This window comes from Cervus canadensis, chromosome 4 (assembly GCF_019320065.1).
Source record: "Cervus canadensis isolate Bull #8, Minnesota chromosome 4, ASM1932006v1, whole genome shotgun sequence".
NCBI lineage: Eukaryota > Metazoa > Chordata > Mammalia > Artiodactyla > Cervidae > Cervus > Cervus canadensis.
This window is the reverse complement of record NC_057389.1, coordinates 92,395,960-92,417,897: the sequence shown is the minus strand read 5'-3', so window position 1 is coordinate 92,417,897 and position 21,938 is coordinate 92,395,960. Positions and strand designations below refer to the sequence as shown.

Sequence of the window (21,938 nt, the reverse complement as noted above, 5' to 3'; positions counted from 1 at the left end):
CATGACTACATTTTTTTTAACAACTGATTATCGATTTATTAAAAAGATTGATTTAGGCATCAGCAATGGTGACTTCCACCTCGACTCCTGGCTCAATACTGATGGAAGTGATCTGCTTGACAATTTCAGAAGGGCTGTGCAGGTCAATGAGTCGCTTGTGGATCCTCATTTGGAATCGATCCCAAGTCTTAGAACCTTCACCACAAGGAGTTTTCCTTGTAGTTATTCTCAGAGTCTTGGTAGGCATCCGAACTGGTCCTTTCACTTTGAGATTCTTTTCCTTCACGCCTCTGATCAAGTCAGCACACACCTTCTCCAGAGACTTCACGCTGCGGCTGGTGAGGGTGATCCTAATCCGGTGAATGGCCACCTCTGGCTCCACGGGAGTCTTGCTGGTGTCTTTCAAGGCCATGGCTGCGGCGCGGCTTCCTGACCGACTTGTTCCTCGGCTAGAGCGAACAGCGGTGAGTCAGGAACAAGACCGGGGGGCACTCAGCTCCGCTGCAGCAGTGACCACGTCTTCCTCAAAGAGGACTACATTTTTTTAAATGCCCAGAAAATAGCAAGTGTTTGCATTAATGTAAAGAAATTGGAACCCTGTGCACTGTTGGTGGGCATCCCAGATGGATCAGCAGGTAAAGAATCCACATGAAATGCAGGAGACACAGGAGACTCAGGTTCAATCCCAGGGTCGGGAAGACCCCCCTGGAGAAGAAAATGGCAACCCACTCCAGTATTCTTGCTTGGAAAATCCCATAGACAGAGGAGCCTGGCAAGCTACAGTACATGGGGTCGCAAAGAGTTGGACACAACTGAGCACATCGCACATTAGGCATTAGGCAGGCACTGTTGGTAAGAATGTAAAATGGTGCAGCCACTATGGAAAGTGGTATGGCAGTTCCTCAAACAATGAAATGAAATTATCATATGACTCAGCAGTTCCATTCCTGGGTATCACCCAAAAGAATTGAAGAGATATTGTGCACCCATGTTCAGAACTGCATTGTCCACAATAGGCAAAAGGTGGAACCAACCCAAATGTCCATCAACAGATGACTGGATAAACAAAGTGTGATCCATCCATACAATGGAATATTTATTCAGCTTTAAAAAGGAAGGAAATTCTGACACATGCTAAAACATGGATGAAACGTGAGGACAAAATGCTGAGTGAAAGAAGCCAGACACAAAAGGATAAATACTATATGATTCCACTTATATGAGGTCCTTAGAGGAGTCAGATTCAAAGGGACAAAGTAGAATGGTGGGTGCCAGGGGCTGGGAAAGGGGGAGTGGAGAGTTAGTGGTTAATGGTGATAGAGTTCCAATTCTACAAGATGAAGAAAGAGTTCTTGGAGACAGATGGTGGTGACAGTTACACAACAGTGTGAATGTACTTATCACTAATGAACTGTAGGGGCCTCGATGGCAGTTCAGTGGTAAAGAGTCCGCCTGCCAGTGTAGAAGACATGGGTTAAATCCCTGATCAGGGAAGATACCCCACACCACGGAGCAACTAAGCCTGTGTGCCACAGCTGTTGAGCCTGTGCTCTAGAGTCCGGGAGTCAGCATTTCTGAAGCCCTAGAGCCCTAGAGCCCATGCTCTACAAGAGAAGTCACTGCAGTGGGAAGCCCAAGGACCACAACTAGAGAGAACTAGAGAGGAGTCCTTGCTCACTGCGACTAGAGAAAGGCTGCACGCAGCAATGAATGCAGCACAGCCAAAAATAAATGAGTAAATTTTTTTTAAAAACCTAGTCAACTATACACTTAAAAATAGTGAAGAGGGACTTCCCTGGTTGCCCAATGGTTAAGACCCCATGCTCTCCATGCAGGGGTGCAAGTTTGATCCCTGGTCAGGGAACTCAGGTCCTGCATGCCTCGGCCAAAAAAAAAAAAAAAAAAATAGTGACGATGACACATTTTGTATTGTATATACTTTGCCACAATTTAAATTTTTTTAAACCAGTGAGTATTCCATCTGAACCCTGAGACAAGTGTCCCCCAGGTTTCTTGGCCCTCCTCTTGAGAATTCGGAAGCAAATGGACCCTGGGTGTAAATGCTGACTTTGCCTCTCATTCAATGGGTGGCCCTGGGCAGGTGACTCCCCTGGTGTCATCTTCTACCAAGCAGGACTAGCAATAAAGTGCTGAAACCAGGTCCTCTGGACTGTTTCATTTCACTTGGAATACTTGTTGTGGTTTTGGGTTCAATAACCACCTTGGAATGCCAGGCTCCAGGCAAAGTTTTTTAATTAAAGTTTGCTCGGCAGCCTCATGATATGGAGTCACTCAGAATATCCCCAGTTTCATGAGACAGAGGGGAGGAGTGGAGAAAGGCAGGAATATAGTCTGGGGCCATCCAACCCGGTCTATGCCGGTCTTTAGAACTTCTTCTAGGAAAAGGGAAACTGAAAAGAGAAATCCTGGACCCTCAGAAGAGATCCCTTTGAGTCAGTGCAGAGGCTACTCAATATTTTTTCAAATCAGTTCCTCCTTTCTGCTTCCTCTGTACTGGATTTTTGAAGCAATGTTGGAATACCTGCAAAAGAATATCTGAAAGTAGATAATGGTGATGGTTGCACAAGATTATGAATCCACCCAAACCCACAGAATTGTGCACTTAAACAAGACAAGGTTTATGGCAAATAAATGATATCTCAATTAAAAAAAAAATTTTGGAGTCTATCTGCAGAGGACGAGGGTTCGACCTCTTGTCAGGGGACTAAGATCCCCATCATGCTGCACATGATCCCCACATGCATGTGGTGGACGTCCCCAGTGGCTCAGATGGTAAAGAATCTGCATGCAATGCAGGAGACCCGGGTTCCATCCTGGGTTGGGAAGATTCCCCTGGAGAAGGGAATGCCTACCCACTCCAGTATTCTTGCCTGGAAAATCCCATGGATAAAGGAGCCTGACAGGCTACAGCCCATAAGATCTCAAAGAGTTGGACATGACTGGACAACTAACACTTCCATTTTCATCCCGGTAATTTCATCTCACGTGACCTGAATTCTGATTTTTTAATTAGTTTTTATTGGAAAAATAAAAATGATGTAGGAGATGCAGGTTCAATTTCTACGTCTGAAAGATCCCCTGGAGAAAGAAACAGCAACCCACTAGAATATTCTTGCCTGGGAAATTCCATGGACAGAGGAGCCTGGCAGGCTGCAGTCCAAGGGATCACAAAAGAGTCAGATACAAATTAGCGACTAAATAACAACACAGTTGGTTTACATGTTGTGTTTACATGTTGTGTTAGTTTTTGCCACACTTCAGAGTGAATCAGTTATACATATACACATTCTTTTTTATTTTTTAATTTTTTTCCCATTCTTTTTTAGATTCTATTTCCATAAAGGTTGGTATGGGCTTCCTGAGGCACAGTGATGAAGAATCCACCTGCCAAAGCAAGAGACCCAGGTTAGATCCCTGAGTCGGAAAGATCCCCTGGAGATGGAAACAGCTCCAGTATTCTTGCCTGAAAAATTCCAAAGACAGAGGAGCCTGGTGGGCTACAGTTCACAGGGTCACAAAAAGTCGGACACAGCTGAGCAACTAAGCACATAGGTCATTAAACGGCATTGAATACAGTTTCCTATGTCGATTTTTAAATTAAATTAAATTTTAAAAATAATAGGTGAGGGACTTCTCTGGTGGTCCAGTGGTTGAGAATCCATCTTCCAGTGCAGGGGACTTGGGTTTGATCCTGGTCAGGGAACTAGATCCCTCATGCCACAGCTAAAAGATCCCATGTGCCACAACTAAGACCTGGTGAAGCCAGACAAAATAAATAGATAAATAAACATTGGGCTTCCCAGGTGGCGCTACTGGTAAAGAACCCATTTGCCAATGCAGGAGACATAAGAGACGTGGGTTTGATCCCTGGGTCGGGAAGATCCCCTGGAGGATGGCATGGCAAACCACTCCAGTATTCTTGCCTGGAGAATCCCATGGACAGAGGAGCCTGTCAGGCTACAGTCCATAGGGTCGCACAGAATCAGATATGACTGAAGCAAATTAGCACACACAGACAAATAAACATTTTAAATAAAATAAGAAAGAGTAGATGAAATACACATGTGCAAAAGGTCTTTAACCAGGAGGCTCACCCAAGGATTAGATCAATCAATTTCCTTCACCTCTGGCTTCCAGTTGCGTTGGGTTCTGCCAGTGGGAGGCATAAGCAGGAGGTCAGGGGGTGGGAGGGGAAAGACCAGGGCGTTTGTCCCTTCCGTGCAGAGTCCCTGTGGATTCGAAGCATCTGTCCATCTCAGGCCCTGACTCCAGTTTCTGAGGACCACTCCCTTCTTTTGCCCCTTTCAGCTAAAGATAGTGATGGGACCCCATGGTTGGCAGGAGGAAGGCACTGTGTTATCCTCCATTAGGCTCCTGACCCCTGGCCCTTCTTTTAACCATTGTGCCTGTCCCCATCACTCCCTAAATTACCCACTGTGAGTGTGCTATCTTTCCATCTGGGACGCTGACTGATGCAAAAATCCATGCACTTGACAAGGCAGAGGAGCAAAGTGCGTACACAGTAGCCTACCGTCAGACTCTACCATTAGAACGTTATCAGTCTTGGCTGCCTGCCTCACCCCAAAGGTCTCCTCTGTCCTGAATCTTATGATTTTCCAATATTTCCTTTTTTTATTAAAAAAAAAAAAAAGAACTCCAATTTTTTTTTTTTTTTTTTTTAGGACTTCCAAAGTGGTACAGTGATTAAGGATCCACCTTCCAATTCAAGTGACCTATTCGATCCCTGGTTGGGGAACTAAGATCCCACATGCCTTGGAGCAACCCGCAACTACTGAGCCCGGGCACTCTGGAGTCCATGAGCCACAAGTCAAGAAAAGCCTACCTGCCACCACTGAGACTCAACACAGCCTAGTTAATGTAGAAACCTCCTTTAGAACGCTCCTCAATATTCTGTGATGACCTCTATGGGAAAAGTATCTGCAAAAGAATGGATATATGTGTATATATAGCTGAATCACTTTGCTGTATAGAAGAAACTAACATAACATTGTAAAGCAGCTATACTCCAACACAGACTAAAACCTGTATTTATAAAATGTTTCTAAAACTCCCTTAAGTAAATTATTTTAAAAGACACAATTACCTCCTTACCAAGAAGGAAGAGCCATCACACCCAGGATGAATGAAGCCTGAACTTGATTTTTATTTGCAGGTGGGGCGGACAGTATTCCAAACGCCATTCACATAGATTTTTTTTTTTTTTGGATGCTCTCTGTCTTCATTGCAGCTCACAGGCTTTCTCTAGTTGCAGCGAGCAGGGGTTACTCTTCATTCCAGTGCGCAAGCGTCTCATTGCGGTGGCTTTCTTGTTGCAGAGCATGGGCTCTAGGCACATGGCTTCAGTAGTCGTGGAGCACGGGCTTAGCTGCCCTGCGGCATGTGGGATCTTCCCAGACCTGTGTCCTCTGCACTGGCAGGCAGACTGCTAACCACTGAACCACCAGGGAAGTCTCCGTATAGACTCTTGGCACAAGAACACACCAGACCTTCTCTCCCAGCTTCCCTTGCAGTTTGAGGGCGAGCACGTGACCTTGATCCCATTCTGCAGATGCACAGGATTTAGAATGGAGAGCTGCCCACCCAGAGGAATGATCAGCAAGAGGAGGGGGCAGAAGGGATGCAAGCATGGCATCACCAGTGTTGGCAACAAAAGCCAGAGCTGTTGGCTGGTTCCAGGGGGTGATTAAACTGTGGTCTTAGCTGCTGTCCTGCCCTCACTTCATCCTTTTCCATCTTCTAAGGCTGGTGATCCCATGAGGCCCCAGTATCCACCCAAGAAATTCCTCTGCAGCTTAAATCACCCTGAGTCAGTTTCTGTTGCAAATCAGGAAGAATCATCATCAATCCAGATAGCAACTTCAAAACACCTTCTTGGCTTCCAGCCTAGTCCAACCACCAAGATTACTCACCTAGAATATTGCCCCAGCCTCCTCTCCTTCTGTATTTTCCTCCCTACAATATATTTTCCAGACAACAGCCCAGAGGATCCTTAAAAATATCTTTCAAATAGTTAAAACAAACAAAAAATAAATAAGTAAATGTTTAAAAAAACAGTTAAAACATTCACAGTGCTTTTCAAAATAAAAAAATGCAAAAGAACACACATAAAAATAAAAATAAAAAATACATATTAAGAAATATTTTTAAGCAATTCTCTTATCCTCCTCATTACTGAACTGCCCAGTTTCTGATTCCCCACCCCTGCCTGTTATAACTTTCATGAGTTATTTATCCAGATTTTCTTTCTGAATATACAAGGGAAAAAAACACCTGATGAATGGATAAGTGAACTGTGGTATATACATACAAAGGAATAGTATTCAGCCTTAAAAAGGAAGGGACTTCTCTGGTGGTCCAAGGGTAAGGAATCTGCCTTTTAATGCAGGGTACATGGGTTTGAGCCCGTGTCGGGGAACTAAGATCCCACGTGCCACCAGGCAACTAAGCCTGCATGATGCAATTAGAGAAGCCCAAGCACTGCAACAAAGACCCAGAGCAAGCAAGATTAAAAAAAAAAAAGGGAAGGAAATCCTGACCTGTGCTACAACACAAATGAACCTTGAAGACATTACACAGATGAACCTTGAAGACATTATGCCAATAATATAAGCCAGATGCAAAAGAACAAATATATTGCATGATTCTATTTATATGAGGTACCTAGAATATGTAAATTCATAACAGGAAGTAAAATAGTGGTTCAAAGAGTCTGGGGAATGGGAATGGAGAGTGAGGGTTTAATGGGGACAGAGTTTCAGTTTGGAAAGATAAAAAGAGTTCTGGAGATGGATGGTGGTGGTGGGTCAACAACAATATGAATGTACCTAATGCCTGTGAACTGTACACTCGAAAATGGTCAAAATGGTAAATTTTGCGTTGTGTGTATTCTACCACAACTTTAAAAATAAGGGGGCTTCCCTGGTGGCTCAGTGATTGGGACTGTGCCCTACCAAGGCAGAGGGGCATGTGTTCCAATCCTGGTCGGGGAACTAAGATTCCACATGCTGCAAGGGTGCAGCCAAAAATAATACAAAAAGTTTTTTTTAGTTTTTAAAAATAAAATCCTCAAATACTGCCTACATTTACAAAATAAACAAAAATAAATGTGTAGCATTTTAGTGGAGAAAACGAATATACACTTTAAAAACTTTTTCACAAAAAGCAACATACTATACACATAAGAGTGAAGAGTGAAGTGAAGGGATCTTTCCTTGAGTATGTCCTGGGAGTTTTTCCACATCAGCTGGAGCAGACTTCCTCATTCTTTGATTCAGCCGTAATATATTCCGTTGTATAGATGGAGGATAATTTATGCAACTGGTCCTGGAGTTCATGAAGAATCTTAGGGGTTCCCTCCAATCTTTGGCTATGATAGAAATGGCTGCAATGAATAACCGTGTGTTTATACACCGTTTCACGCATGTGCAAGCCTTTCTATCATGGGACTTCTTGGCCAAAGAAGCTAAACATTTGTAATCTTTATGAACATCATCAAATTCATCTCCATGGGGGAGGACTGAAGTCCACATATTAATATGCTCACTTTTCAACAGCTCAACCGTATTGAGCAGCATTTTGCCAATCTAACATGTAAAAATTGGTATCTCACATTCCTCTTATTTTAACTTGCATTGCTCTTATTAAGAGCGAGGCCCAGTGTCTTTTAACACATTAAAGAGCCCTTGTGTTTCATTTTTTGTGGACATTCTGACTACACCATTTGCTCAATTTTTTCCCTATGGGATTTGCATACATAAATTTATATTTATATTTTTATTATTAATTCTTAGAAACTCTTTACATATTATAGCCATTAAGGGGTCTATAATATGAAGTACAGTTATGCTTTCCCAGGTTTTTTTTTTAACTTTTCTGTGGTGGTATTTGGCCCTTTTTTTTTTTTTTTTTAATGAAGGTGCACTTGTTTATTTATTTATTTATTTTTACTACATTGGGTCTTCATTGCTGTCCTGGGTCTTTCTCTAGTTGTGGTGAGCACAGGTTACTCTCTAGGTTCGGTGCATGGGCTTCTCATTGCAGTGGTTTCTCTTGTTACAGAGCACGGGCTCCAGGGCACGCAGGCTCACTAGTTGTGGCACTTGGGTTTAGTTGCCCTGCAGCATGGGGAATCTTCCTGGACCAGGGATGGAGCCCATGTCCCCTGCACTGGCAGGCAATTTTTAACCACTGGACCACCGGGGAAGTCCTGGCCTTATTTTTATGCTGTGGAATTATTCACCTTCTTGTTACTTTTGGATTTCAAGTCATAGTAACAAAGGGCATCCTCAGACTAATTTGCTAACACAGAAAGAAAATGCCCCTCCCTTCTTTAAAATTCTCCACTGGTTCCTTCTCTTAGATTCAAATCCACAATGATGAGGCTTCCTACATGCTAATCTCTGAATATTCATCTCAAATTACCTCCATCACTCTCCCCATCACTCACTCCAGTCCCAGAACACAGGCCTCCTTGCTGTTTCTTAAATCTCCACACACACTTCCACCTCAGGGCCTTTGCACTTGCTGTTTCCTCTGCCTAGAACACTTTTCCCAAATATCCACAAGTCTCCCTCCTTGATCTCATATAGGGACTCAGAGGGGCCCCTCCCTGATCACCACAAGATGGCACAAGCAGGTTCATTGTGGACCTTGGACCTGCTTTATTTCTCATCACCGGACATATTTGTTTCTTGCCCATCTCCACCCATTAGAACATCATCTCCGTGAGGAGGAGACTGTGTGCTCAATTGCATCACCAGCACCTATGGCACATGGTTGCTTGTTGTTCAGTTGCTAAGTCACGTCTGACTCTTTGTGACCCCATGGACTGTAGCACGCCAGGCTTCTCTGTCCTTCACTATCTCCCAGAGTTTGCTCAAAATCATATCCATTGAGTCAGTGGTGCTACACAACCATCTCATCCTCTGTTGCCTTCTTCTCCTCCTGCCCTCAATCTTTCCCAGCATCAGGGTCTTTTTCAAAGAGTGGGCTCTTCCCATCAGGTGGCCAAAGTATTGGAGCTTTGGCCAGTATCAGCTTCAGTATCAGTCTTTCTAATGGATATTAAGGGTTGATTTCCTTTAGGGTGGACTGATTTTATTACCTTGCTGTCCAGGGAACTCTCGAGAGTCTTCTCCAGCACCACAGTTGAAAAGCATCAATTCTTTGGTGCACAGTCTTCTTTATGGTCCAACTCTCACATCCATATATGACTACTGGAAAAACCATAACTTTGACATGATAGAATCCCAAATATCTGATAAATGAATGAATGAATGGGAAATTTTTTAATAATTTTTTTTGCCACACCCCAGGGCATGTGGAACTTCCCCAATCAGGGATTGAACCCTTGCTCCTTACATTGTAAGTGTGGAATCTCAACCACTGGACCACGAAGCCAAGACCCTGAATGAGTATATTAACACATCAAAATGAGACTTTCCTTGGCCTAATAAGAAAGATTTAAAAATCTTTTTCTGCTTCCCAAAGCACCATGCTGCATCTCCCTTCCAGGTCTTTGCTCAGACTGTTCACCCTGAAACAAAGCCATCTTCTCCCTCCCACCCTTAATCTTTCACCTGATTAGTCTGAGACTCTCTGGGAAAAAAAAAAGAAAAGTCTTAGTCATTCAGTCTTGTCCAACTCTTTGAGACTCCATGGACTGCAGCCCACTAGGCTCCTCTGCCCATGGAGTTCTCCAGGCAAGAATCCTGGAGTGGGTAGCCATTCCCATCTCCAGGGGATCTTCCCAACACAGGGATTGAATCCAGGTCTCCTGATTTACAGACAAATTCTTTACTGTCTGAGCCACCATGGAAGACCTGAGATTCTCTGATTTCAGCCTAAATACCACTTCCTCCAGGAAGCCTTCCTTGACTCCTCAGACTAAATCAGTTAGCAGGCTCCTCTGGGCTCTCACATCTGCTTATTTATTAGTTCTTCCTGACCCAGCTGTGAGCTCTGTGGGGACACATATTATTGAAATTCCATGGTGCTTTCAGACCCAGTAATCAACCCCAAATGTGATTGCTAAATTATTCTTTCTCCTCTGTTGGCAATAAGCTTCCCTTGAAAACTCTGACAGCCTTCAGAGACCGCCTTTGACCAGCAGAGAAAGCATGCGATTCCCTTAGGGACCAGGAAGCAAAAAGCAAAGCCAGTTCTTGAAGCTCCAAGAAAGCCAAGAAATGGCCCAAGGAGCCTGGGCTAGGACTGGAAGTGACTAAACTGGCCACATCCTGGCCGTTCCTTCCACACTAAGAAGCTCCTGACTCCCCCTACCTGAGCAGTCAACCGGACCTCTCTGAGCCTCAGTTTCCTCATCGGTAGAATGGAGCAGTTGGTGGGAAGTCCCACCAAGGGCAGGAACTTCGTAGGTGTACTACAAATGACAGCGATCTGTTGTTATGTTGCTGTGGGTGTTATTCCCTGCCTCCTGGGTCCTTCCCGGCCTTTCCCGGGAAGCCTCGGGCTGGAAGCCCAGGCGGAGGGGGGCGAAAACAGAGGCCACAAATCCGTGCAAAGCCGCCCCTCCCGCCCCGGCCTCCTTTCTGCAAGCCCGGTGTCCCAGGGAGGGAGCGGGAAGGAGGGCGGAATCTGAGCGGCGGCAGCAGCAGCTGCTCTGGGCTGGCCGCCAAAGTCCCCTCCCTCCGCCGCTGACATTCCTGCGGGAGGAGGCCGAGCGCTACTCAGCGTCTGGCCGGAGGTTCGCTGGCGCCCCCTCGTGGCCAAGTTCAAGAGGTTGGACTTGATCCCTGGGGCTGCCGAAGACCTGGGTGGAGCCCTTGGCTGCTCTCCCCAGCTCCTACCCTTCTCGGGCTCCCTTCGTTTCGTTTTTTAATTGAAGCAGAGTTGATTTACAGTGTTGTTAGTTTCTGGTGTATAGCAAGGTGATTGAGCCATAGGCTTCAGATGGTAGAGAAGCTGCTTGTAATGCTGGAGACCCGGGTTGCATCCCTCGGTCGGGAAGATCCCGTGGGGGAGGAAGTGACAACCCCCTCCAGCATTCTTGCCGGGAGAATCCCATGGACAGAGGAGCCTGGCGGGCTACAGTCCATGGGGTCGCAAAGAGTCGGGCACCACTGAGAGACTGACTGTCACTTTCGTATATTCTTTCTCATATTCTTTTTCATTATTTCTAAGTCTTGATTGAATTTGTTACAATATTGCTTCTATTTTGTTGGGTTTTGACCCCCAGGCATGTGAGATCTTAGCTCCTCGACCAGGAAAGTGAAAGAAAATTAAAGTCGCTCGGTCGTGTCCAACTCTGTGCCACTCCATGGACTATACAGTCCATGGAATTCTCCTGGCCAGAATACTGAAGTGGGTAAGCCTTTCCCTTCTCCTCTACCAGGGAAGAACCCAAACCCCCTGAATTGGAAAGCAAAGTCTTAACAATGGACCAACAAGGAAGTCCTCTCCATTATGATTTATCACGGTATATTGACTATAGTTCCCTATGCTATACAATAGGACCTCAATGTTTATCCATTTTATTGATATATATATATATATCCATAGTTATATATATATATGTATTGATATATATATGGTTACATATATATTGATATATATATAGCTGTTTGCATCTGCTAATTTGGGCTCCCTCTGAAATCCAGATTCCGAGGCGCAGTTCCGTCTCTTAACTTGCCGAGTGACCCTGAGTGAGTCACTTAACATCTCTGTGCTTCAGTTTCCTAGCTGCACAGTTTGGGGCAGGAGACTTCACTTAGTTTTTTTTTCACCTGCAAAATAGGCCAGTGATGGATCTTTAGATTGGTGAGAGGATTCAAAGAGTCCAGGTGAATGTGGCTATGGTAAATATCCACTCCAGGAGGGTGGTGGTTTCCATTCTGTTCACTGCTGTGTCCCCAGCACCTACAGCGAGGCTGGGCATGCAGTAGGTGCTCAAACTTATTTCAATTATTGAGCAAACACTTATCATTTTTCTTTTGGGGGACCCGGATTGGGGTGGGATGGAGGGGTTAGGTGGATGAGATATGAACTCCTGTTGTCACTCATTCAGTCAGCCCCCATTCTTACCTCCATCCATTAGTTCATTGGGTGGCAAGGCTATATCCCAAAGTAGTCTAAGTGCTTCCTGCCTCCTCTGCTGCTCACTGGTACTCAAGGGCAGTTTTTCCTTCCTGGACCGTTCCAAATCAAAATACTGATAAAAACTCAAGAGACTGCTGTAGGCCTGAGTGTGCTGCAAAGAGGCTTGGAGGCACCTACCTGGCAAAGATTCCCACTCAGGAGACAGAGGCATTGGCATGGAGGAAGGAGCCCAGTCTGGAGAGAAAGATGAGATTATATAAGCCTCTGCAGCCCCTCACCATTGGGTGTGCCCCATCCTGGACACGTGGGGTCCCCGGACAAGGGTGGGGGAGATGTGAACACCTGGTGTAGGCATGAAGATGTGAGGTGGGAGAGCTCACTCCAGCCAAGGGAGAGCTGAACAAGACCAACAGAGGTTCCCTGAGATCCTGGGACAGAGGTAGAACATGCCACCCCAAATGGACACCAATGTCCTAGAACCTTCTAAATTAGGTCTCACCTGCATCCCTGATCCAGGCCGTAATTCCATTCTATTGATTCTTTGCTTCATAAGCGACTGTTTACCATAGACTTAAGGTAAGGGCATTACCCAACCCGCAGGGCTCACGTGCCTGATGTGGGGGAAGTCACCCACCATCTCTGGGCCTCAGTTTTCTCATCCATACAATGGGTGGTAATTCTTACTTCAGCATGACTCTGAGACTTTAGCAAGTGTACATCTGGCACGTAGTAGGTGCACAATCAGTGCCTGAGGAATAAATGACTACCTTCTTTGTGTCTGACACACTCAGTTTCCCAGCTCTCTAAAAAGCTAGAATCTACAAAGTGGGTACACAGTGAACCAAAGTCATGGGAAGCTATGAAATCTAAGGAGAAAATAAGTTCTCAGAGAGTATCCACTCCATGAAAGCAGAGACTTTGTCTATTATGGTCACTGCTATGTCCCCAGCATGCTAAGTAGGGCCAAGCTTATAGTAAATATTTGGTGAATCTTTGTAGCATAAATGTATATTATCATTGTTTGGGAAGGTCTGGGTCCCTCCTAGGCAAGACTCCCCAAGCCAGCAGTGTTGACCTCACCGAAGAAGGAGACTTATTTTTATTTATTTATACATTGATATTTATCTTTGGTTGCATTGGGCCTTCACTGCTGCAGGCGGGCTTTCTCTAGTTGTGGTGAGTGGGGGCTACTCTTTAGGTGTGGTGTGTGGGCTTCTCATTGCAGTGATGTCTCTTGTTGCAGAGCACAGGCCTAGGGTGCGTGGGCTTCAGTACTTGACGATCCCAGGCTCAGTAGTTGTGGCTCGCAGGCTTCGTTGCTCCGTGGCATGGGGCATCTTCCAGGACCAGGGTTCAAACCTGTGTCCCCTGTATTGGCAGGCGATTCTTACTTATCCACTGTTCCACCAGGGAAGTCCAAACAGAGCATATTAGACAGCCAGTGAGAATGATTTCAGGTCACAGAAAGCCTTCTTCCAGGAATGCTTCGATCAGGATATGTTTTCCTCCATGATTTAATGGCAACCCACTCCAGTATTCTTACCTGGAGAGTCCCATGGACAGAGGACACTGGTGGGCTACAGTCCATGGGGATCACACAGAGTCAGACACGACTGAGCGACTAACACACACAATCGCCTCCTGCAAGGAAGGAGAAAAGCCATGAGGTGCATGCAGAGTGAAAGTCGCTCAGAAGCCCAGTAAGAGGATTTGACCTGGGCATTTCCCAGAAGCTTCCACTACAGTGGGTCCCAAGGCCAGATGGCTAAATGCCTCATACGGCTGGTCACACCTGTGATTGGGAAATAAAAACATAATGCCTGCATTGCCCTCGTTAGAGCAGCTTCCCCAGAAACTCTTGCCGATTTCACAAGGGCAGAGGTGGGGACGTCCTGTTTCCTCCTACCCCTACCACCCAGGCCCAATCACGCCCGGAGTGTGTGTGTGCCCAGGGGTCACCTGGCCTGGGAGGTGACCTCCTTCCTGCCGTGGGAGGAGAGGGCTTCAGGATGAGATCCAGTGGCCGATGGGAAAGACAGCCCCCCCCCACACTCTGCCCCCCAAGGTGGGGGTGGGGCCGGAATACATCTCAGCACAACTTGCCTCCGCCCTCGACCTTGCAGAGCACTGGTTGCAAAGGGCGGAGCAGCCCCCTCATCTTTCACTGGATTTATGGGAAGTTCCTCCCCTTGTTCGTTTAGATATTAACTCAACCAGGACAAGCCAAGGCAAACAGACCAGCGCTGAGGTGGACAAGAGGACACGCATCTTCCACCCACCGCCATGGACGTGTCCCGGGGCCTGGGGTTGCTTCTTCTCCTCCTGGGGATCCCGGTCACCCAGGCTGAGCCGCTGTGAGTCAGAACTGAGGGGACTCCGCCGCTGGCGTGATTCCTTGCATTTGACCCTAGTCAAATGCTTCCCCCATTGAATCCCCCCACGCCCCCGTGTGTGTTCACTGGCAGGTACATCCTGGTGACCCCCCGGGTCCTGCGGATCGGCAGCCCAGAGACCATCCATGTGGAGGCTCATTCTGACTCCGGTGAGCCCCTCAGCAATCCCCTTGAGGTGACTCTCAGCGTGTGGGATTTCCCCATGAAGAATACTCTGGTGGCCAGGAGAGAGCTCGTTCTCTCACAGGAAAACCACTTTATGGACCAGGCATCAGTGACGGTGGGTGACAGGCCAAGATGAGTGGGCTGGTTATACTTACTGCTCCTCTTATGTCTTATTTTTCGTTTAACTTACTGAAGTATAGTTGATTTACAACACTGTGTGAATTAGTGCTTACAGCAACAGGCTTCCTTGGTGGCTCAACGGTAAAGTATCCACCAGCAGCACAGGAGACAGGGATTCAACCCCTGGGTCGGGAAGATCCCCTGGAGAAGGGAATGGCTACCCACTCCAGTATTCTTGCCCAGAGAATTCCATGCATAGAGGAGCCTGGCAGGCTGTAGTCCATAGGGTCGCAAAGAGTCACACACGACTGAGCAACTAACACTTCTTCTTCTTTTTTTTTTTTCAGAAAATCTCAGAGTAATCAAGTGAAAGGTTAAAGGTGGGAAGGAGAAGATGGCTTTGTTTCAGGGTGAACAGTTTGAGCAAAGACCTGGAAGGGGGATGCAGCATGGTGCTTTGGGAAGCAGAAAAAGATTTTAAAATCTTTCTTATTAGGCCTCAGCTCAGTTGGTAAAGAGTCCACCACCAATGCAGGAGACCCCGGGTTGATTCCTGGGTCGGAAAGATCCCCTGGAAAAGGGATAGGCTACCCACTCCAGTATTCTTGGGCTTCCCTGGTGGCTCAGATGGTAAAGAATCCACCTGCAAGGCAGGAGACCTGGGTTCGATCCCTGGGTTGGGAAGATCCCTGGAGAAGGGAATGGCTACCCACTCCAGTATTCTTGCCCGGAGAATTCCATGGACAGAGGAGGCTGGCAGGCTACAGTTCATGCGGCCACAAAGAATCAGACACAACTGAGTGACTTCCACTTTCATGCATTCTTTTTCGTCTTCTGTTCTAATATGTTTTATCACAGGATTTTGAATAGAGTTCCCTGTGCCCTACAGTAGGACCTTGTTGTTTATCCATTCTATATATACCGGTCGGCATGCTCTATCCATTTAGAAATTCAAAGTCCCTTAAGTCTGGGCTCCAAGGAAGGCCTTGGTCAGCCCACACGACACCTCTGTGCAAATCTAAAAAAGAAATGATACCAATGAACTTACAAAACAGAAAGAGACTCACAGTATTAAAGAACGAACTTATGCTTGCTGGGGGGGAGGATGTGGGGGAGGGATAGTTAGGGAGTTTGGGATGGACATGTACACACTGCTATATTTAAAACGGGTAACCAGCAAGGACCTGGGAACTCTGCTCAATGTTACGTGGCAGCCTGCATGGGAGGGGAGTTTGAGAGAGAATGGATGCGTGTATGTGTATGGCTGAGTCCCTTCACTGTTCACCGAGACTATCACAACATTGTTAATCGGCTATACCCCGATACAAAATAAAAAGTTAAAACTAAAATAAAATCAATCATAGTTTGAGATTTGAAAGAATAAAAGGCGCCCTCTCCTGGTGACTTGGGAAACAGCCTAAACGGGATTGCATCCAGGCTGGATGCACTCGTTGGGCAGCAACCTGGGCGTTGCAAGCGGAGAACTTGCTCCCAACAGCAGAGCCAGAGAGCTCCCATTCAATTGCTTCGCCAACACCTGGTGCAGGGCTTTGCCTGCAAGGATGGAGACCCCAGCAGACCCTGAGGAGTGTGGGCATCTCTCCCCAGATTCCCGAGAACCTGGTCTACCCCCCAAAACCTGGGACGCAGTATGTCATCATCGAGGCAAACTGGGCGCCCACCTCAGTCTCCTCATCCATGCAGAAGCTGGTGCTGGTGGCTCCCCACGCTGGCTACATCTTCATCCAGACAGACAAGACCATCTACACTCCCGAGCAATCGGGTACAGTCCCCCCGGGGCACTTGGCCTGGGGCAGGTGCTGACTCTCATCCGGTTTCCCCTTGTGGGCCCCAAGTTCCACCTCCCAAGGTGTCCTCCTGTCCAAGGCTCCCCTCCCCCATTGCCCAAGATCCTCATGACTATACCCACCTCCTCTCCAAACCCTAGCCTAGGCTCAGAATCTTCCCTCCTTCTCCAGTTCAATACCGGGTGTACGCCGTGAACCACAGGATGGATCCTGTGCCCAGGACTTTCACCCTGGACATCAAGGTGACCTGTCCCAAGGGGAGGGTGGATCCCAGGTGCTGCGGTTCTATCATGTGCTGGAAGACTGGGGTGTGAACCACCCGCTCCCTATTCCTGCAGAACCCGGAGGGGATTGCTGTGATCAGCAAGGATCTCATGCCCGAGAATGGTGTCTTCACAGATACTTTCACCCTGCCAGAGCGTATCAGGTACCCTGCAAGGAACTCTAGGGAGGGAGTGGGGCAGGTCCTCCTTCTCGGGCTCCAACTCTCCTAACTCTCTGTGCCTCAGTATTGGGACCTGGACCATTGAAGCCAGTTACCAAACTGCACCCAAGCAGAAGTTCAAGACAGGCTTTGAAGTGAAGGAGTACGGTGAGAAGGGCGTGCTGGGGAGGACAAGGTGGGTCCCTGCAAGGAGTGGAGCTGGAAAGGCAAAGCAGGTCTCATGGTGCATGTTCCACGTGCCAGGGCCTGCCTGAGCTGGGGGCTGGTGGACAGGACCATGCGTCCAGCCCACCGGGGCTGCCAGAATCTCCAAGGAAGGAGCAAGTGGGACAGGGAAGGGACAGGAGTGGGGTGGGCACAGTGAGACGCTGAGGGTAAATAACTCTCTTTACTCCACCCAGTGCTTCCATCTTTTGAGGTCCAGCTGATACCCAACAAGACTTTCTTCTACCTCAGGGATGAGGTTCTGGGTGTGAATATCCAGGCCCGGTGAGTTCCTTAACCCCTAGCCTGGCCAGAGGACCAGGGAGGCCAAGAAGCTGAATGAGCAGAGAAGTGAGCCCTTCTGCAGCTCTTAGGGTATAAGAGAGACACTCTCTGCCACCCATGAGACATTCTTGTCCCTGTGAGGTTGTGCACATCATCCCCTAGGTCTCCAGGGTTGTACAAGCCACCTTGTCTACATAACGGTGTTACATCGTATCCCACAGTTCAGACTGTCTCTAAAGATCCATGAGGTCGCATAGGCACCTTTGCCATCTCCTGAGATTGTCCAGATCATCTCTGGAGCTCAACGAAACTGCAAATGCCACATTCACTGCCTTTTACGGACCATCTCCACAGCTCTATAAGGCTGTACAGGCCATATTGTCTGCCTAGGGTTGTAGTGGCCATGTCTGTCACTTCTTGACATTATACAGACCACTTCTCCAACTCTATCATCCTACACAGGTCACCTAGACTGCCTGATGAGGCTTCACAGACCACCTTTGCCACCCCAGGGTTGTTCAGACGTCCCTGTGGCTCCATATGGCTGTACAGCCTACCTCTACCATCCTGGGAGGTTGCATAGGCCACATCTGCAACCCAACAAGGCTTCATGGGATTCTTTTGTCACCTCCCAGGCTTGTGTTGGTCAGTAATGGAATCATCTTAGTCACCAGGGACCCCCTCTGCCCTTCCCAAGTGTTATAGCCTTTCCTCCAGCTCCATGAGGTCTTACAGGCTGTGTCTGCAGACACATGAAGTTATGTCTACAGGCCGACACTTGAGGTTGTGTCTGCAGGCAGACACTTGAGGTTGTGTTTGCAGGCACATGAGATTGTGAGAGTGCTTCAGAGCTAGTGAGATGGCTGTCCATCCTCCAGGTATATATTCAACAAGCTGGTGGATGGACATGCTCTGGCCATCTTCGGGGTGAAGCAGGACTCCCATCGGATCCCCATCCAAAGCTCCCTGCAGAGGGTGGAGGTGACTGAGACTTACCCCTCTGCTGTCTCTCCTTCCCCACCTCCTCTCCCCTCCTTCCCCCTCTCCCACCTCCCTTCCTTCAACCATCCCCCACGTCCAAAGAAACCATCTCCTCTCCTCTCTCCTACCCCGAGAGCAGATCTCTGAAGGCCATGGCCACATCTCCCTCCAGAAGGACACGCTGATGGCTGCCTTCCAAGGCCCAGAAGAGGACTTCATCGGGGCCTCAATCTTTGTCAACGTCACTGTCTTCTCCTCAGGTGCCATCCTCACCTGGGCCCCTGGCTAAGCTCAAGACCCTGTGTCCTTTCCCAACCCAGCACTCCACCCATGTGACCTCAGGCCAGCTCCTTAGCAGAGAATTTGGGAAACATCAGAAGGACTGGGAGGAGCTGAAATTGTATTACCATCTTATCTTGCCTTCACCAAGTTGTGCCTTCCGTACCAGCAGCCCTGCTTCTTCCCCAAGAAACTTAACATCTGCTGCAGATTTCACGGTCCCCTTGTCTCTCCAGGGGGTGAGATGGTCCAGGCCGAGATCTCCGGGGTGAAGATTGTTCAGAGCCCATACAACATCAAGTTCATCAAGACACCCCAATATTTCAAGCCGGGGATGCCATTCCGCTTTAGGGTCAGAGTCTGGGTTTACTCCACTCAGGGACTCAGGGCCCCCCTCTCTGAAACAGACCTTCCCAGGAGACAAAATCCCATGCTGGGTTCACCTGCCTCCCAGAATTCATTTGTCTGAGAGTTGAGTTCATCATGTCTTCAGACCTATTCCAGCGTTCCCTCAAGTTGTAACTCAAATCCCCCCAAAGCACAGAGATGGCCCCAGAATTTCTCCAAGGGTGGAGGGGGCGTAGTTACAGACCACAGTCAGGCTGGAAGGAGGTGCTTAGACATTTATCTTGAGGCTGCATTTGCACAGAAAGTGTGCTATTTTTTTATACATTCTTTTGGGATGATTTTGAGAGGTCTGGTGGGCATTATAAAAGCCAGTGCCAATCCTGCTCCAAGTTTTCACCAAGCCCTGCGTGTCTCCTCCTATGCTTTTCACCGTCAATTCCCCCCCACCCCTACCCACCTGGCGCACCAAACCCCAGGGCTGCCACTTCTGGCTTTACTCTGCAAAACTCTAAGGGGCGCTGTTCACTGGCACTGAGTGAGTGGTGCTCCTGGTGTTGCTCAGTGCACAACCTGTGCAGCTGTACAAAGCAGTCTTACCCAGACTGCATTCACAGTTCCCACCTCTTACCTTGGGCCACCCTCAGGCCTGTCCTTGATCTCACACCAGATTCCACTCCAGGTCTTCGTCTCAAATCCTGATGGGTCCCCAGCCTCCAAAGTCCTCGTCAGCTGCACAGATGTGAAAGTACACACCACACCAAGAGGTGAGGCTACTCTGGTCATCAACACAGACGCAAATCTGAAGGAGCTCACTGTCCAGGTACCACACTTATGCGGCAGGAATAGTGGGGCTGGGGTTTTGTAAGCTGGAAGAGTTATTGGGGGGTTTACTTGTCCATCGCCCTCCCCAGGTGAAAACTGAGGCGCCAATCCAGCCAGAGGAGCAGGCTTCAGCCAGTATGACAGCTCGGCCTTACTCAACTCAGGATGAGTCAGGGAACTTCCTGCACATTGACGTGAAGGCACTGAACACAGAAGTTGGCAGCAACATCCAGCTGAGCCTTAACACGAAAGATTCTTCTGTCAATAACAAGATCACTCGCTTCACCATCTTGGTGAGGGGCTGGGACCAAGACTTGCACTGAGGAATTCTTTCTCTGGTACAACCCTGGCAAGCTGAGTTGGTGGGAACCATGTGGGATGGACACAGACCTAGGGGTGGGCTGAAGCAAAGAGACTATGGGCCTCCCTTGTGGGCTGGGATAGCCTTGGGGAAGGGCTGGTCCTGTCCTTCTCATCCTTAATCTCCCTTGTCTCCAAGGTCTTGAGCAAGGGTCAGATTGTGCATGCCAAAGAATTAAAAAATCATGGGAGTGTCTTCGCATCCACCATTATTGATGTGACTTCCAAGATGCTGCCCTCCTTCCGCATTCTCGCCTTTTATTTACTGCCTAAGGGGACAGGACAGGACCCTGAATTGGTGGCTGATTCCATTTTGATTGATGTGAATGACAAATGCCAGGAGAAGGTGAGCCTAACTCCTTACAGTTGTACACCACCATCATAATTCTTGGGAGATAGTCTGTGCAAATTCAAAGGCTCTCAGTCTGGGGGCAAGAGGAAGTGATGTGGCATTAAAAGCTCAACCTCAGAGGTGAAGAAGATGCAAGTAAGTGTGCAGAGTTGCGAATGGCCTGGTGGAGTTCCCAGATGCACCATCAGAGCTGAAGGGAGCATGAACTTGACAGTGGACTTGGGGAAGCCCCTTGGTGACCTATGAGCCTCTTTTCCTCACATCTCTCTTTTTGCTTGCTTAGCTGAAGATTGGCTTGAAGAATGACGCATACCTCCAGCCTATACAACCAAGCAGCAAGGTGGCATTGAAAGTTACAGGTGATGCAGAGGCCACAGTGGGGCTAGTAGCTGTGGACAAGGCTGTCCATATCTTGAACAGCAAGCACAAGTTCACACAGAAGAAGGTAAGAGCATGTGGGCTTTGAGCCAAAAGACTGCCTGGAGATTCTAGCTGGAGCCTCAGTTTCTTCACCTATTAAATGGGTAATATTTATAATTGCAAGGATTCAAGGAGCCTGTGGACAGCATAGAAGTTGGCAGGTGGTAAGAGCCCAATAAATCAATGATGGTGTGAAAATTATTATTTGAACCAGCAATTACAGTGTACCATTGCACCTTCCCTGGAGGGATAATACTAGTTCCAAATCCAGGGTCCTCTCTTGACCCTCAGATCTGGGATACGGTAGAGGAACATGACATCGGCTGCACAGCAGGCAGTGGGAAAGACAGACTTGCCGTGTTCAAGGATGCTGGATTGGACATGAAGATGAGCACAGGGATGGGCACTCTGGCAAGCACAGGTATAGCCCGGGGACAGGAGGAGGGTAGAGGTAGGGAAAGTGCTATCCAGTGGTTAGGCGTGAAACAGATGAGCTAAAATCTAGGACTCTGCCACTTACCGTAGGTCAGTCATATTTCCTCTCTGATTCTCAGTTTCTCTAACCATAAAATATATGTAGTAATAGAAGTAACTCACTGTGTGCTGATTAAGATGCAATTTTAGCCATGTGTATCAAAGATACAAATTAACATTATCTTAAACAAGAGAGGTATTTATTTCTTGCTCAGTAACAGGCCAGAGATTATTCTGGGACTCAGGCTCCTTCAAGCTTATTGCTCTGCTGTATCCCAAGATGGAATCTCATCAGGACCTCCTGCCAGGCACCAGGACAAAGGGACTTGAGAATAAGACACTTCTCTCTCATCTTATTGGCCAAAATTCAGTCACATGGCCCA

At 47.7% G+C, this 21,938-nt stretch overlaps 2 protein-coding genes across 5 annotated transcripts in view; one reads left to right on the top strand and one right to left on the bottom strand.

Annotated features, from left to right (window-relative positions):
- Positions 1-10: 10 nt before the first annotated feature.
- LOC122440447 (40S ribosomal protein S20-like) lies at positions 11-448 on the bottom strand. Its single transcript, XM_043466720.1, has one exon. It carries the CDS (start codon positions 410-412, stop codon positions 53-55), a length of 360 nt encoding a protein of 119 aa, XP_043322655.1. The 5' UTR covers positions 413-448; the 3' UTR covers positions 11-52.
- Positions 449-14,334: 13,886 nt separating this feature from the next.
- The window catches only part of LOC122440445 (complement C3-like), a 29,170-nt gene continuing 21,566 nt past the window's right edge, over positions 14,335-21,938 (top strand). For 2 of the 4 annotated variants that reach the window (XR_006269105.1, XM_043466716.1), the window contains exons 1-15: positions 14,335-14,453; positions 14,565-14,772; positions 16,386-16,560; positions 16,757-16,827; positions 16,924-17,012; positions 17,095-17,177; positions 17,432-17,519; positions 18,398-18,500; positions 18,640-18,760; positions 19,016-19,131; positions 19,807-19,947; positions 20,039-20,242; positions 20,449-20,655; positions 20,945-21,106; positions 21,373-21,502. Coding sequence is in view for 3 of the 4 variants with exons in the window: in XM_043466716.1 (XP_043322651.1) it covers positions 14,383-14,453; positions 14,565-14,772; positions 16,386-16,560; positions 16,757-16,827; positions 16,924-17,012; positions 17,095-17,177; positions 17,432-17,519; positions 18,398-18,500; positions 18,640-18,760; positions 19,016-19,131; positions 19,807-19,947; positions 20,039-20,242; positions 20,449-20,655; positions 20,945-21,106; positions 21,373-21,502 (1,969 nt within the window). In the remaining variant the exon portion in view is untranslated. Of the gene's footprint in view, positions 14,454-14,564; positions 14,773-16,385; positions 16,561-16,756; positions 16,828-16,923; positions 17,013-17,094; positions 17,178-17,431; positions 17,520-18,073; positions 18,165-18,397; positions 18,501-18,639; positions 18,761-19,015; positions 19,132-19,806; positions 19,948-20,038; positions 20,243-20,448; positions 20,656-20,944; positions 21,107-21,372; positions 21,503-21,938 lie in introns of those variants that run through there. The other 2 variants (XM_043466717.1, XM_043466718.1) reach the window with 2 other exon arrangements.

Excerpts from the sequence above, each read along its gene's own strand:
- LOC122440447 (XM_043466720.1), bottom strand. The coding sequence starts at position 412 with ATGGCCTTGAAAGACACCAGCAAGACTCCCGTGGAGCCAGAGGTGGCC.